Consider the following 13,598-nt stretch of genomic DNA (forward strand, 5'->3'; position numbering starts at 1 on the left):
TGATGCTTAATGTTTTCTTCTGGGTGGACAGAGAGATTACAAAGAATCTTCACTGGGAAGACTATAGTGTTTATTTTTATCTTGAAAAATTCTTTGGAATTTAGTCTGAACACGGATCTTCAGTGTGCAGCTATCTAGGATTTAAAACATTAATGTTGCAAGCAACCAAGCTCACTACTATTCCCTGAGGAAATAGCTATCCTACTCAGATGTAAGAAACTGATGTTAACAGTCTGCTAGCCAAGGGTTATTACAAATATTGAAAACAAAAAGCTTACCCTTGATATAGCCTTTTTCACGGACTGCTTGCAATGTGGGTCTGCGGGTTAAAAATTTCTTCAGTTTCGTTTTGGTCTTTTTCTGTTCTGACGCATCAATGCTGCCAGATAATTTTATTGCTGCAAATGAAAAACAAGCAAGCTGCATATAAAAAAACTGGTGTGTTTTAAGCTATTTTGTCCTAATTTATAAAACACAGCCTGTGCTGAAGGTGAAATCCTCAGAAGAAGAAATTGCAACATAATATCAAGTCTGAATATCAACTATAAGAGCAGCCACTAGGCAAGTTCCAAATATTTATGGCAAATATTTATTCTTCTCTTCACTTGCTCAACTCAGAGCTGTGCTCTGCCCCAAAGCCAACTCATGTGACTGATTTATAATGCAATCCAATCTGCCATGGAGTTGGCGTAGTTGAGACAGAAAAATCTTCTGCCCAGCCCTGCTGGTGATGCCCCTGACCAAACAGCAGGCAGAAAAGTGGCCAGTGGTGGTATTACTGCTGGAGGTAGGTGGAGGGGTGAAGTGAAGCATAGGCATTTACTCTGAATTTAAACTTACAACGAAGTTTTTTGGAGTCTTTATGGTCCTTCTCTTTGTCCTGTTTTTCCACCCCAGGAGAATCTGGCAACTCATCATCAAATGGCTCATCAGACTCTACTGTCTATTGAGAATAAGAAAAGGATTCAATGTATTTGTTGCTACCAAGTTTAACAGCTCTTCTTTATTTTTTTAAAGTGTGACATCCTTCATATAACACCATTAGGACGATTTCAAAATTGCTAACACATGATTTAATGAAACTGATAAAATGATTTTCATTTCACAATGAAACAATGGACTCCAATGGACTCCCTATCCACATGGCATCTGTAAATCACTTTTGCAAGCAGAATTTGCACTGCTGCGAGCAAATTGTTTGTACAAAGTATGACAAAGATGCAACACCGGTGTAATATGTAATATGTACGCACGCACGCTCCTATTCCACGCATAAACCATGAACTAGATAATGTTCCTTTTTGGATCTCAACATTTGAACATATTTTTATCTATAAATTATATTCTTATTGTGGTTTGCAGTCAACTAAACTTTACTCAGAGTAAACCCATTAAAATTATTGGCTAATTTAGGTACATTAAACATTAATTGGACACAACCCTCAATTAGAACTACAAGAATATCTTTTTAGTTTTTGAAAAATATATTCTGTGGTTATTTGAGGCAATGATTTTTCCTCTATTGGCCATATTAAAGACGATGATATCACTAGCTTGTTTTTATTATCATCTTATTCTGTTTTCCCACCCTTCATCCCAAAGGAGCCCAGGGCGGGAAACAAATCATTAAAAACATTCTAAAAACAATCTTCATCCACTGATGTGTCTCAAAATTCCAGAGCAAGTGCTGCTTTGGTCCTATATTGTGGTTTAGTTAGTTGTTTCAAGGTGAAGTATTCATCAAATGGTCAAGCAAGAGGCAGAAATGGAATTGTGGTGAGGAGAGGGTTTGCAGATTAAGGTTTATAATCTAAGTACATACCTGGTTACTGATAGCAAAATTAAGAACTTTAAACCATTCATTTACAGAAATGTCATTATCCGACTGTATTAATAATTCTGTTCCTTGCCGTGTTTTCAGCTTTAAAATAAAAGAAATCTGGGCATTAGAATGAAAGTACATATTTTATGTGTTGCTCCCAAATACCCGATTGCTAGGTCAATTACTATATTATACCCTATCTATTCTAAGAAAACCCGACAGTTTAAGACATTTAGATGCCACTTAAATATTCACAATTCCAAGTTATAAGATTTCTAAAGGTTTGTCGTAAAAAATTTTTTTGTAAAATGCTCAACTCATTACCCATTTTTTCTATGGTCATGTTAAGTACCCAAAATAAAGTTAGGCAAAAACAGTCACCTCAATCACATTCTTCTTGCTAGATTTCTCCTTAGAAGCCCAGTCGACAAATGCACCCCTGAGATCCACTGTGAACTCTGGCTTGGATTGGTTGACCCCAAACTTCTGGAGGGAAAAACAAACATTGCCAATTTGTTTTTAGAGGGCTTCCATGCCCCAGACATTATACAACCTGCCCATACAGGCAATGACCATTTTCGGCGTGTCCAATACATGCGCAACCAGACACATGTACATCACACCGAACTCGGAAGTTACCCAAAAAGTCACAAAATGGAGTGGAGCAGCGATTTGCAGGCTTTTTCAATGGTGTTTCAAATACACACAATTTCACACAAACACGTGGTGCCTTGGAACATAACCCCTGCATGAATTGGGAGTTGCCTGTATTATACTTCTAAATTCCCACGGCAACACTCGTCTCCACCATGGCCCTGTTGGCTATCGACGTTTAGTGGCCTGGACAAGTTTTGTTTTCTCTTAACCAACATTGGGAAATCTGAGCATTTCAGATGGCTTGGGAGTGCATACAAAGCCCCATTTTGAATTACATCAGTTTAAATGGGTCACTTCTTTGTGCCACAGCTGTAGGCCACTTCATACAGAACAAAGCTTCTCCACTAGGTGGAGCTGGTCTTGTTTTAACACCCACCCTGCAATCGCTTGTACAGTACCGAATTAATACACGGTATCTCCACATGGTTGCATTAACAGTAGACATGAGGGGGAGGAATATGAAAATACAGTAACTTCCCAGTACTTACCCAGCTAGTTCCACTTCCTTGAGTCTTGGTAAACAATAACGAGGGACCTTGCAATACAGCCCATGATGACATCCAGTTTTTTCTGTAGGAGAGGTAGGCATTTGTACACAGTCAAGGACATGGATCAAATAACAGACTGCCCAGTGGTACTTGACAAATGACCATTTGTATTACTGTGTCTGCAAGTATATCTGTTATTGACAAAAGGCCGATTTGGCCTGCTGAAATCACCGAAACAGGAATGCTACATAAAAGCAACCCTTTATTTTGAGACTAACTAGTCACAGCAGGCCTGTGCAGAGCTTGTCTGAGGCCTGGGGTGGGAATAAAGCTATAAACTCAAAAAAGCAGCTGGTTCCTGGGAGGGGCCCCTGGCCAGCTTAGCCCTCCAAAGCCTGGGGCCAGTGTGCCCAGCTGTCCCCACCCCCCAGCATGGGCCTAAGTAAGTCGCAGTAGCTCAAACTTACAGCACACACTATATCACGTTTGTGTGTTATATGTGCAATATGCAGCCAGGCTTATTCTATTTATTCTCTTGCATTAAAATGCTCAGTCTAGAACCCTAACAGTTGCAAAGAGAGGCACTACAGATTGGCTTCAACAAATAACATTGCAAAAATGTAGTATTTATCTCACTTCCAGAAAACTTAAGTAATACTGACAAAAGAAACTTAAAATTGCTTTCCTAACCATGTTCCTTGTGATGAATGTGGCTTCAGGCTTTAAAATGCTGATCAGTTCCTTTAAGTTTCACTGAAACAGGGTTTCTTTGCATATAAATATGCTGACAAGTAACCCACTTGCAACCTTACATTGCTTTGATGATTGAATGTTTGCCTGACCAAATTTAAAATACCTAAATGTCAAAACTTAGAAGTGTTTTGGAGATACTTGCCGAACTTTTTTCCCATTTTCTGTAATTTTTGTCACATTTAATAAGCCATACTTCTCTTGGTCCTGGGGAAGAGAACAAACGGAAAATCAGTTTTAAAAGCAGCTCGTTATTCCTTTAAATTAGAAATAATCTCTTTCCTTCCACAACTACTTTCAAGAAGAGCTAAATAGCTGATACTTGAACTGCAGAGACGTGGTCCCTTGAACTTAACATTAACAGCACAATCCTATACTGTATGTGTCTACTCAGAGGTAAGATGACTAAATTCTTTTTTTTCCTTCCACTTTCATATTTATATTTTTAACAAAAGGAAAACAGGGTGGGACAGGAATACAGGGTAAAATGAGATTCTTATCTATAAAACAAGGAATTATTTCACAACTCTGACAGTACTGCAAACTGTGAAAGCACATTCCTTCATGTGGTTAAAGAGCAAGTGGTTCTAACCATTTCAAAACTGTTTACTGAAGATGGGCTCAATCCTAACCACTGCCACCATATTTGAGCCCGAAAGTACCAGGAGTATATTTCTCTTAGCCTGTCCACCACCACCATCCTACTGCCGGCAACAGAATGAGACCCTAGCACCAGCATAAAGGAGTAAAAAAAAATGTGCTTTGTATCGGAACCAGCACATTGTGGAAGTATACTGATGAAGGATAAAAGATTACTTGATATTATTCTATCACATACATGAAATAAAAGTGGCAGAGGGCTAGAGGAAACAGCAACTTCTCAGGCTTTAACGTAAGGCTGCAGAGAGTTTCTACAAAAACCTGCATGACTTGGTAGTTTCAAAGCAGTAGTTTTAAAAAATATTGCACTCAGTTCTGTTTTAAGATTATTTTAAATCGTATGGTTTTTCCGCATCACAAATTCTAAGATTAGAATAAATTTCCATGTCAGTTGTCACTTCCCATTTTGTGAAAGATTATAAAAAGTTCCATAATTTGAGGAATCAACTTTAACCAAGAACTCAGCTGTGCACATTTATTTGTGAGACAAAATATACACTCTTCCTATGTAACACAGATCTCAAAAGTATCAGGCAGACTTCCCTATCAAGGTGTAAGGAACTGCTAGTGACTGATGTTATCTAACTGGGTCACAGGATAAAAAGTAGATTGCCAGTGACTGCAATATGGAAAAGCAGGATTGTGTTTATTGATGTTATGAGGGGCCAACAAGGCTGCTTTTAAAAGGGACAAAATGCCTCCTTTAAGAAGGACTGGATAACACCACTACCTCCATTTTCGGCTGATCTATTTGCACACAGTGTTCTTATGAAGCTGCCTGGCTGAACAATGCTGGGGACATGACTAAATCCTATATAACTTACAAGTCAACAGAATATATGCATCTTCTAAATACTGCTCTAGAAGCTGCTGAAGTTGATTACATTGAGAAGACCCAACACAAGAAGAGGCTTCAATCTCTTTCCTGACACAGAGTGATCCACCATGTGAAGTGTAACAATGTTCGGCATACATTAACAACCATGGATTTGCCTCAGACTAGTGAGCTCAACAATCGGTGTATGACAATATTTATACTGACTGTGGCTTGATGCTTTGGTGAGGAAGGAGAATACTCATTCTCAGGAAAAGCGGTCTTTGAAGCAACCGGAGAATCCTAAGGAATAAAGATGTATTGAAATATTTATAACACAGAAATAAAGTAGAATCTCCTTAAGCTTTACAGAATTTGTACATAACTGTCTGATACTGAGATACTAGAATGACAATGAATTATGTTCAAATTAAAACAGTCATTCCTTTCATTAATTGTTCTAGTACAGTTTTTTTTCTTGCACATTCAATTATCTACCAATACTATCTATACATAAATCATATGTCAGATACTAACTTGCTCATGGTGTGTTGAGAACAAATATGCAGGATTAGGCAAGAGAGGTTCAGAAGAATTAGTTGGCAACTGTAAAAATACAAGAACTATTTTAATATATCATTATTGCTTCATAGATTCTGTTATCTTGAACATTATAAAATAATGTATATTCCAATGTCATCTAATCAGAACTGATTTGCATCCTTGGAGAGTGTCAAGCTTTTGAATTATGCATTCCACACACACACACCCAAAAAATTTGCTAACTTGAAATATTAAGGAGGTTAGAAAGAAATTGGGGACATGTTTCCCGAAGGCAGGCCAATGATAATTCTTTGTTAAAAAGCAGAATACAATTCCTGCAGGGATAGCTGATACAGAAAGAATTGCTTTGTAGTGAAGTTTATTTTCCTGTGTTGTTGGCAACTATGTTACTAGGAGAAATTCTCTTTATGCTTGAGGACAGGTTAAAGGTTCCTTAAATTCATACTATCTCCATCCAAAACTCTTGTTCAGTTTCTTTAGTACTGAAAAGATTTGTAAACTTGGGCATTAAAAAGCAATTCCCTGTATTTCTGCTTTTAAGACATAAGCACCAACGCTTACATAGCCAAAATGGTACCACCCACACAAACAGAAGCTCATCAGAAGACAGGGCAGAAATGTTCAAGAAGCCCGGTGGGAAAACCCTGAGAGAAGGAGCCCAAGAACAGCCCTTGTGCAGTCACTAACCACAGAATGCTAACTTGACTTAGGGTCAGGGGTACAATGGAAAACCAGTTGAAAGAAAGGGGGGGCATGGCTGTGAACATGTGATCTCCAGGCTGCAACATTTTGTTGCCAATTTCTTTTCTTTTTAAACCCCTTGCCATCTTTGGCCAGATTCATCTGAGTATATCATCCACCAGAAAATATGGTTGTCATTATTGCATATTCTGTTTCTTAGATTCCTTCTACTAAAAATTGTCTTGAGGAAACTTACAGTATAAAAACATACAGTATAGGGATAGATAGCAGCAAAAAATGCATTTTCCCGATACAATTCTAAAAGCAATACCACTGCCCAAACCCTCAATAGAGACACATAGCATAACTACAACAAAGCAAACCAATTTAAACACCCAACAGAACAGACAAATGCCTGGAAGAAGAGGAGAGTTGTTTATGCCAGTGCCAAGCAGGCCTCACTGGAGAGAGCACAAACAGGAGGCCACACCCCAAAAGACTCTTGCCGTCTGAGCTTTGATGCCCTTATTGTCTACTGCTAGGATTTCTCAAGGGCCTCCTGTTCCCAAATTATTCTGCCCAATGGCCATCTCTGGAGACTTTGCACCACTTACACTCTCTCACACATGTGCAGTAGTGGTACTGTGGGAGACTGTAACACAATTGTCTCTCGTTAGTGGGTTCCACATTATGCAACCCCCTCCCTGGAGAAATGTATCTGGCCTCTTCACTACTTCAGTTTCAGGAGACAGTTCCAAAACATACTTTTTCATAGAGCTGCAGAACCAGAGGGAAGGGCGAGATCTGCTGCTTTGCATTGGTGCTTGTTGCTTTACTGTTTGGTCATGCTTGCTCCCGTTGCTTTGTCCGAAATTTCTTTTTTTATTGTTTGTAATCTTTATCTTACATACACTGTGCCTTGAGGTGTTTTTTTAAGATACGAAAGCAGCATATAAATGTTGTATAACCAAATAAAAATGTTGTAGTTGGTGGCCATGGTTCTACATCACACCAAACCATGGTTTAGTGCATCATGCACAAGGTAGAATTAGCCTGAGAAAACCTTGCCCCTCCCCTCTCCTTCCATATGGCCAGGAGGTAGATTGTGTTTACTTTTATTTTCAATGAATATTGGCTTGCCACTGCAGGCAAACCAAGTATCATGGCGTATACTTAACAGGTTAATTTAACAAGCCAATTTCATAACTCATGGTCCAAAATTGGCTTTGTTTTGAAGCTGCCCAGACTTGATTATTAAATCATAAGCCAGGGCTGCATACAATGAGACAAGATTTGGGGAAATTGCAAATAAACAGTGCTGAACTACTATTCCTGGTCACACAGGGAGAGCAGAGGGAAGGGACAACTACATGAACCTGAGGCTCACTTGAGCCTCTTTCCTGCTTAACTATGACTTTGCATGACGGAAAAAAATCAGGCCACTGAGCTCAGGGCAAGACATTAAAACTGCTGCTGGGAAGACAGCCAAGATAGGGGCCCAATTCCAAAAGCTGACAACTCCATTATCAAGGCAGGTTTGTACCACTGACTTCTTTAGGAGAAACAAGTACAGCCTACAGGGCCGTCTTGAGCAGATCGCGCGCCCTGGTGCTGAGGGGCGGAGATCGCTCCGCCGCCCGCCCCGCCCTTGCAGCGCGCAATTGGTTTCCGCGCGGCGCCCTCCTTGCCACCGGGGGTCTATGTAGAGCCGGCCCTGACAGCCTATCATAGCAAAGTTTGCTTTAATAAGAGCACATTTGAAATAAATTGTGTTTCTGAATCTAACAAAGTAAACAATCTACATTAATGTAAGAAAGCAAGCAAACGTACGGTATAATAATTATTTTTCTGAAAACCCAATTAGGCTAAGACTGCAGCCCTACACCCACTTATCTGGGAGTAATCAGTGCAACTTACTTCTGAGTAGACTACTTATAGGATTGCACTGTATGTAACTTAGAGGGATCAACCTAACCATTTTGCACCAGTGTTTTTCTTTTCTTTTTTAGTGCACAGTAAAATCAAAAATATATACATAATAAATAATACATGGCAACAGATCAGACTGCAGTATGTTCTTTAGGGCATTCCTACCTTGTCATTAGTGTCCAACACAATCGAGCTGTGCCTCCATTTTGTTAAAACTATTGGTTCCTGTAGCCTCCTGTCCAGACTCCTGCTTTTAACTATCTCCCTTTGCTGCTGTGGCGAAGCATTAAACTATTAAAAAAGGAAGCAGAAGGAAATCCATACACTGTAAATGTATTGTACTGAAACAAAGGCAGGTGAGGCACATGCAATCCACTCTTAGCTGCTTTCACATATACAAACCTGCAAAGAGAAAGGCTGCACTTCCCGCCATGCGTCATCTCTTTCCTCTGAAATAGTCAGCTGGAGTTTGCCTAGGGGCCTGGGGCATTGCCGCATGCCACAGCTTTTAGTCCTGAAATTGTTCTACTGAATAAGGGCTCTGAACAGAACCCTGCAAGTCCAGCTTATGACTGACTCAAGTATGGCACAGCTCCTTTTCTCAAGGAGTGTAATGGCCCCACTCGCATCAAGATATGAAGGATTTCCAACCAGCTACCTGAATATACAGCAAAAGGTATTCATAATGCATGCCAAAGGGAATCTAAACCCGAAGCACTGTGTCAAGGCATGCCAGGGATGGAGCCATGCAGAACCAGGGATGGAGACACATGAGGCCCTTGTGTATCCCACCCATTATGGACTTTATTCAAGTCTTCATGTACACAAGTTTAATTTTAAAGGAAGCAACTTTACAGGAAGGGAAATAGCTACATAGAAAACTTAGCCTGATAGTTAAAAAATGAAAAACTGGAAGCAAGGAAGCCAGTCAACCAACTTTTGCAATTGCTATGTCTACATCAAGGCCTGGCAGCTTTTCATATTTGAAGGTAGTAGCTTAAGTAGCAGCAAGTAGTGCAGTTTCTCCTGTGGGAGGCACCTGCTATTCACTTATGTACAATTACATTCATTCAATGCCTTTTAAGCATGCATGATGCAGTCCTTTAGCTAATATAAATTTCAGATACAGCCCTTAACGGGTGACTAAGTTGCACACCCCTTGTATATAAAAAGGTAAAGGTAAAGGGACCCCTGACCATTAGGTCCAGCCGTGACCGACTCTGGGGTTGCGGCACTCATCTTGCATTATTGGCCAAGGGAGCCGGCGTACAGCTTCCAGGTCATGTGGCCAGCATGACAAAGCAGTTTCTGGTGAACCAGAGCAGCACACGGAAACGCCGTTTACCTTCCCACTATAGTGGTACCTATTTACTGTATAGCAGAGCAACTGGGAAACACTGTCCTGCAAGCACTTTAATTGGAGAACAGCCTTTACCAAAGGTGTCATGGGTTTAGAAGATGCTCAAACTGAGGATGAAAGGGGAAAATGCGCTAAGAGGACATACCCTCACCATGATCAACTCCTGCCTGGAATATCGCCACTAGAAGGACATGTGGATCCAGAATTGGCGTCCACAGTCACTTACGGACTCACTTCTAAAACCATGTTTTAAAACATGGAAGACCATCATACTTGGCTACGAGTAATTGCCAAAGAAAGAAGAGGAAGAAGCATAGTATTAGTACTATATAAAAATAATCTTTTACCGTAATTTGCAGAATATGGATAAATAGCTTTTTCAAAATCAAGCACTGCTGGGAGTTGTTACTTTTTGTTTTCCAATGTATTTATCAATAAAAAATTTGGTGTGCTATGAGCAAATTTTTATTCTGAAAGTGTGACCCAGGGAAAAAAAGTTTGAGAATCAGTGCTCTTAAGAGTCTGAACTGCAATATTAAATGTGAACTATGCTCCCGGGCATTCATAAGCCACTTTCTCCCTTAGGGGTTTTGTTCCCTTGGAGTTTTCCTTTCAGATTTTGTGTGTCTGCATGTATTTTGCAAACCTCCAGGGCACACACATGCATAGCCCAAGCCTGCTGACCCTCTCTCTTGTGTGGGGATGTTGTTATTTTTAATACACAACCACACACATGGGAAAACTCAAATCCGTATTAGAATGCTATATAAACAGAATTCTGAATTGTGAAGGGAGGTTTCTTTGCCATTAAATCAGTACAGGGAAATTCAACGCAGGCTGTAAATGCTGAAAACACTCCCATATTTGGCCGGAGAACAATCAGTATTTATTTATTTTTAACATGCACAGTAGAGAAATTAGAACCAATTGAGGTTTTCTATGTTAACTTGCATGTTACTGGAAAGTATTACGTTTATTAAGTTAGGCAATTATATCACACCATTTTATGATAAGATATACACAACGTTTCTTATAAAATAAAAATATGTATACATTATAATGATCCTAACAGCAAAACAAAGAGTGTAAAAATGATATTAATAATGTCGAGAGACAGCAAACTAAAATCCATATAATCATGGGCTCTGACTTTTTAAAAATGCTATCATAATAAAATGGTTTTAAGGGCCTGTTTAAATAATCAAGAGCCTGTGATGATCATCATCTTTCTGTTCCTCCTCTAAGAGAGGACCAGAGGGTGGCAACACGAGAATGTGCCTTTTCTGCAGTGGCTCCCTATTTGTGGAATGTTTCTCTTTCTCTTTGGCTAATTAACATTCTATGTCCTTTAAAATGTGTTGGAGGGAGGAGAGTTATTGGTTTGTTTTTGTTTTATTATGTAATTTGTGTTCTCATTTTGTACTTTCATGTTGTGAACAGTCCTGTGATCTTTGGATGAAGATAATAACAACAACAAAAAATTGAAGCAGGCATAGGGGGGACTAAGCTATTCAGGGAGGAGGAAAATGCTATTCCATAGTTTAAGTGCCACAAATGAAAATGCCCTCTCAGAGTTATATGAATTTTAACTTCGTTTTCACTCTCAACCATTTCTTCTCTTGATTTCTTTGATTGGAGGACTCTCCCCTGTGGCATAACTTCAGGCAAAATATTTTATTAATACCCAGCAACACTACTGCAAAAATCACTCATGTTTTTCCTAAAGCATCCTTTCTAAGTAAAACTGCATATAATTTACAGTTCTCTCACTTAAATAATTTTCTGAAAAATCTCTAGAGAAGTACCACTATTGACTACACTGAAATAGTCTGGGTTGGAAGATAGTTCTGGAAGGTCCCACAATGCTCCAAAACAGGAAAAATCAGCAAACATTCCTTCATTCTCCCCTCTTCACACAGGAGCAGCAGCATCATGTGAGTGAATTTCCACTTACGCGAACTTGAGATCCAACCCATTAACATTATGAAAGGATGAAACAACACAGAAGAGAAAGAGAGATACCTATTCCTCTCAACCTCATGAACACGACAGACACATAAAGTTTCAGAGACCACATCCCAGAATATATCCAGACTACTCATACAGCCTGGTTACTTTGGGAGGGCGAGGGGTTACACTACAGCTGCCACATGCTGAGCATTTCACCTTCACAAAAAGAAAGCAACTGGAAAAGAAACCAGAGGGAATCCCAGAACTAAATGAGAGCTCTTTGGAAACCTTCATCTTCTCAATTGCAGGTTTCCCATAGGAATGCACTGAAATTCCATTAATGCGTTCCTATGGGCAAAAAAAATTTTAAAAAAATTCAATGCATTCCTATGGGATTCGCTAGACGAATTTTTCGTTATAAGAAAAGACCCGTGGAATGAATTAAATTCGTCTAGCCAGGCACCAATGTATATTTTTAAAGCTCTTCTCTGTTCAATGTACGGTGGAGTTTTCTGCCCATTTTAAAAGTATAGTTTCATTGTCAACTTCTATTTGGATGGGTGAAATTGCCAGAGTAATCCCGTGTTTCTAACTATGCCAGTTTTGTCCTCATTTGTAGTGATCAGAAGTGAAGACTGCCTTAAGTCTTCGGTTTAATGGTCAAGTGCTATCTCTACACAGACAGAGCATGCCTGCTTATGGGTTTTTATAATATACAATGTGTCTGCTTTGAGAAGCAGTAAAACCGGGACAGCTGAGCTTTTTGTTTTATTTATTAAAAAAACCTTGTTACTTCAACAGCACACACCCTAAAATAATACATAATGTAGAATACTAAGGAAGGTAACATGAAGACTAAAAATATATTTTGTCAAGATGTGCAAATCCTATCTGAACAGGTGCCAAACTCGAAGGGATGGAGGCACTAAGATGGCGCTGCCACTCTTAAGGGAACATTGCCATGTGCTAGAGAGTGGCAACTGACAGGATGGATGCAGATGAGAAGGTTTGACTGTCAAGAAGTATTTCAAATACAAAATCCCAGTGAGGCATCAACACAGAAGGTGTAGAGCCATGAATTCACTAGATGGTCTTAAGCAAGTCACCATCTCTCAATTCCAGCCTTCAATCTGAAATGTGGGAACAGTATTTTAAAGAAAAAATTTTACAGGACTGTTTTAAGGATTGCTGAGGCTATGTATGAAGCAGTATATGTTTACTATGAACTGACACAGTAGTATTACTAGTCTTGCTTTGCCAGTTACAATCCATTTGCTTATGCGGTAAGAGATACCCCATGTGTCCGTATGGATTCCAAATCATGCTGAAATGGGTCGTAACATTCTGTGAATTAATTCAACCCATGCAATGCCACTTACACTGTTATTCATGCCTCAAAACTTTTGGTTAAGGAGTTGGGGTGGGGGAGTGGAGTGCAGGAAACAGGACCAGTCATGTGAGGAAAGATGCACACACACGTTATGGAATAGCTATCTTTGTCAAAATTAAAAAATGGAATTTCTCTTGGGGAGTCATGTGCTATGTTGTTGTTTGTAGGAAGGTGAATAAGAAAGGTGAAGCCTATTTTTATTCTCTAGTTTTCTGATAAAGTAGCCAGATTAAGAAATGCAAGGGAGAGGGCTATTATTTTACAGATGTCTCTGTTTTTGGCTTTCCATAAATCATGGGGTAAGCACCCGCACCCGTGACTCACCTGTCTGCAGTAGGTGGGGTTTGAATTTCCCTCCATTTCCCCCCTCAGCTAATCCTCTCCCACTGCTGTGAATGGCTGCAGAAGGTAGACCGTACATGAGCCTACAGTACACACAAAAGATGCCTCCTGCCCATGCAATACTTACCCAATCAATTAATCAAATCTGTAGTAAGGCCCTACGGAAAGACACTAGTGTCATACTGGGCTTA

At 39.6% G+C, this 13,598-nt stretch overlaps 1 protein-coding gene across 10 annotated transcripts in view; it reads right to left on the reverse strand.

The window, feature by feature from the left end:
• ARHGAP12 (Rho GTPase activating protein 12) overlaps positions 1–13,598 on the reverse strand; it is a 67,549-nt gene that overhangs the window by 8,659 nt on the left and 45,292 nt on the right. For 4 of the 10 annotated variants that reach the window (XM_035128858.3, XM_035128854.3, XM_088654068.1 and 1 more), the window contains 9 exons: positions 8,531–8,656; positions 5,729–5,797; positions 5,420–5,494; positions 3,863–3,924; positions 2,968–3,049; positions 2,204–2,308; positions 1,823–1,921; positions 841–943; positions 279–398 (listed from right to left, as the gene is read on the reverse strand). In XM_035128858.3, the coding sequence (XP_034984749.1) occupies positions 279–398; positions 841–943; positions 1,823–1,921; positions 2,204–2,308; positions 2,968–3,049; positions 3,863–3,924; positions 5,420–5,494; positions 5,729–5,797; positions 8,531–8,656 (841 nt within the window). The remainder of the gene's footprint in view (positions 1–278; positions 399–840; positions 944–1,822; positions 1,922–2,203; positions 2,309–2,967; positions 3,050–3,862; positions 3,925–5,419; positions 5,495–5,728; positions 5,798–8,530; positions 8,657–13,598) is intronic. The other 6 variants (XM_035128862.3, XM_035128855.3, XM_088654070.1 and 3 more) reach the window with 3 other exon arrangements.

The sequence above is a fragment of the Zootoca vivipara genome, chromosome 11 (genome assembly GCF_965207765.1).
Source record: "Zootoca vivipara chromosome 11, rZooViv2.hap1.1, whole genome shotgun sequence".
NCBI lineage: Eukaryota > Metazoa > Chordata > Lepidosauria > Squamata > Lacertidae > Zootoca > Zootoca vivipara.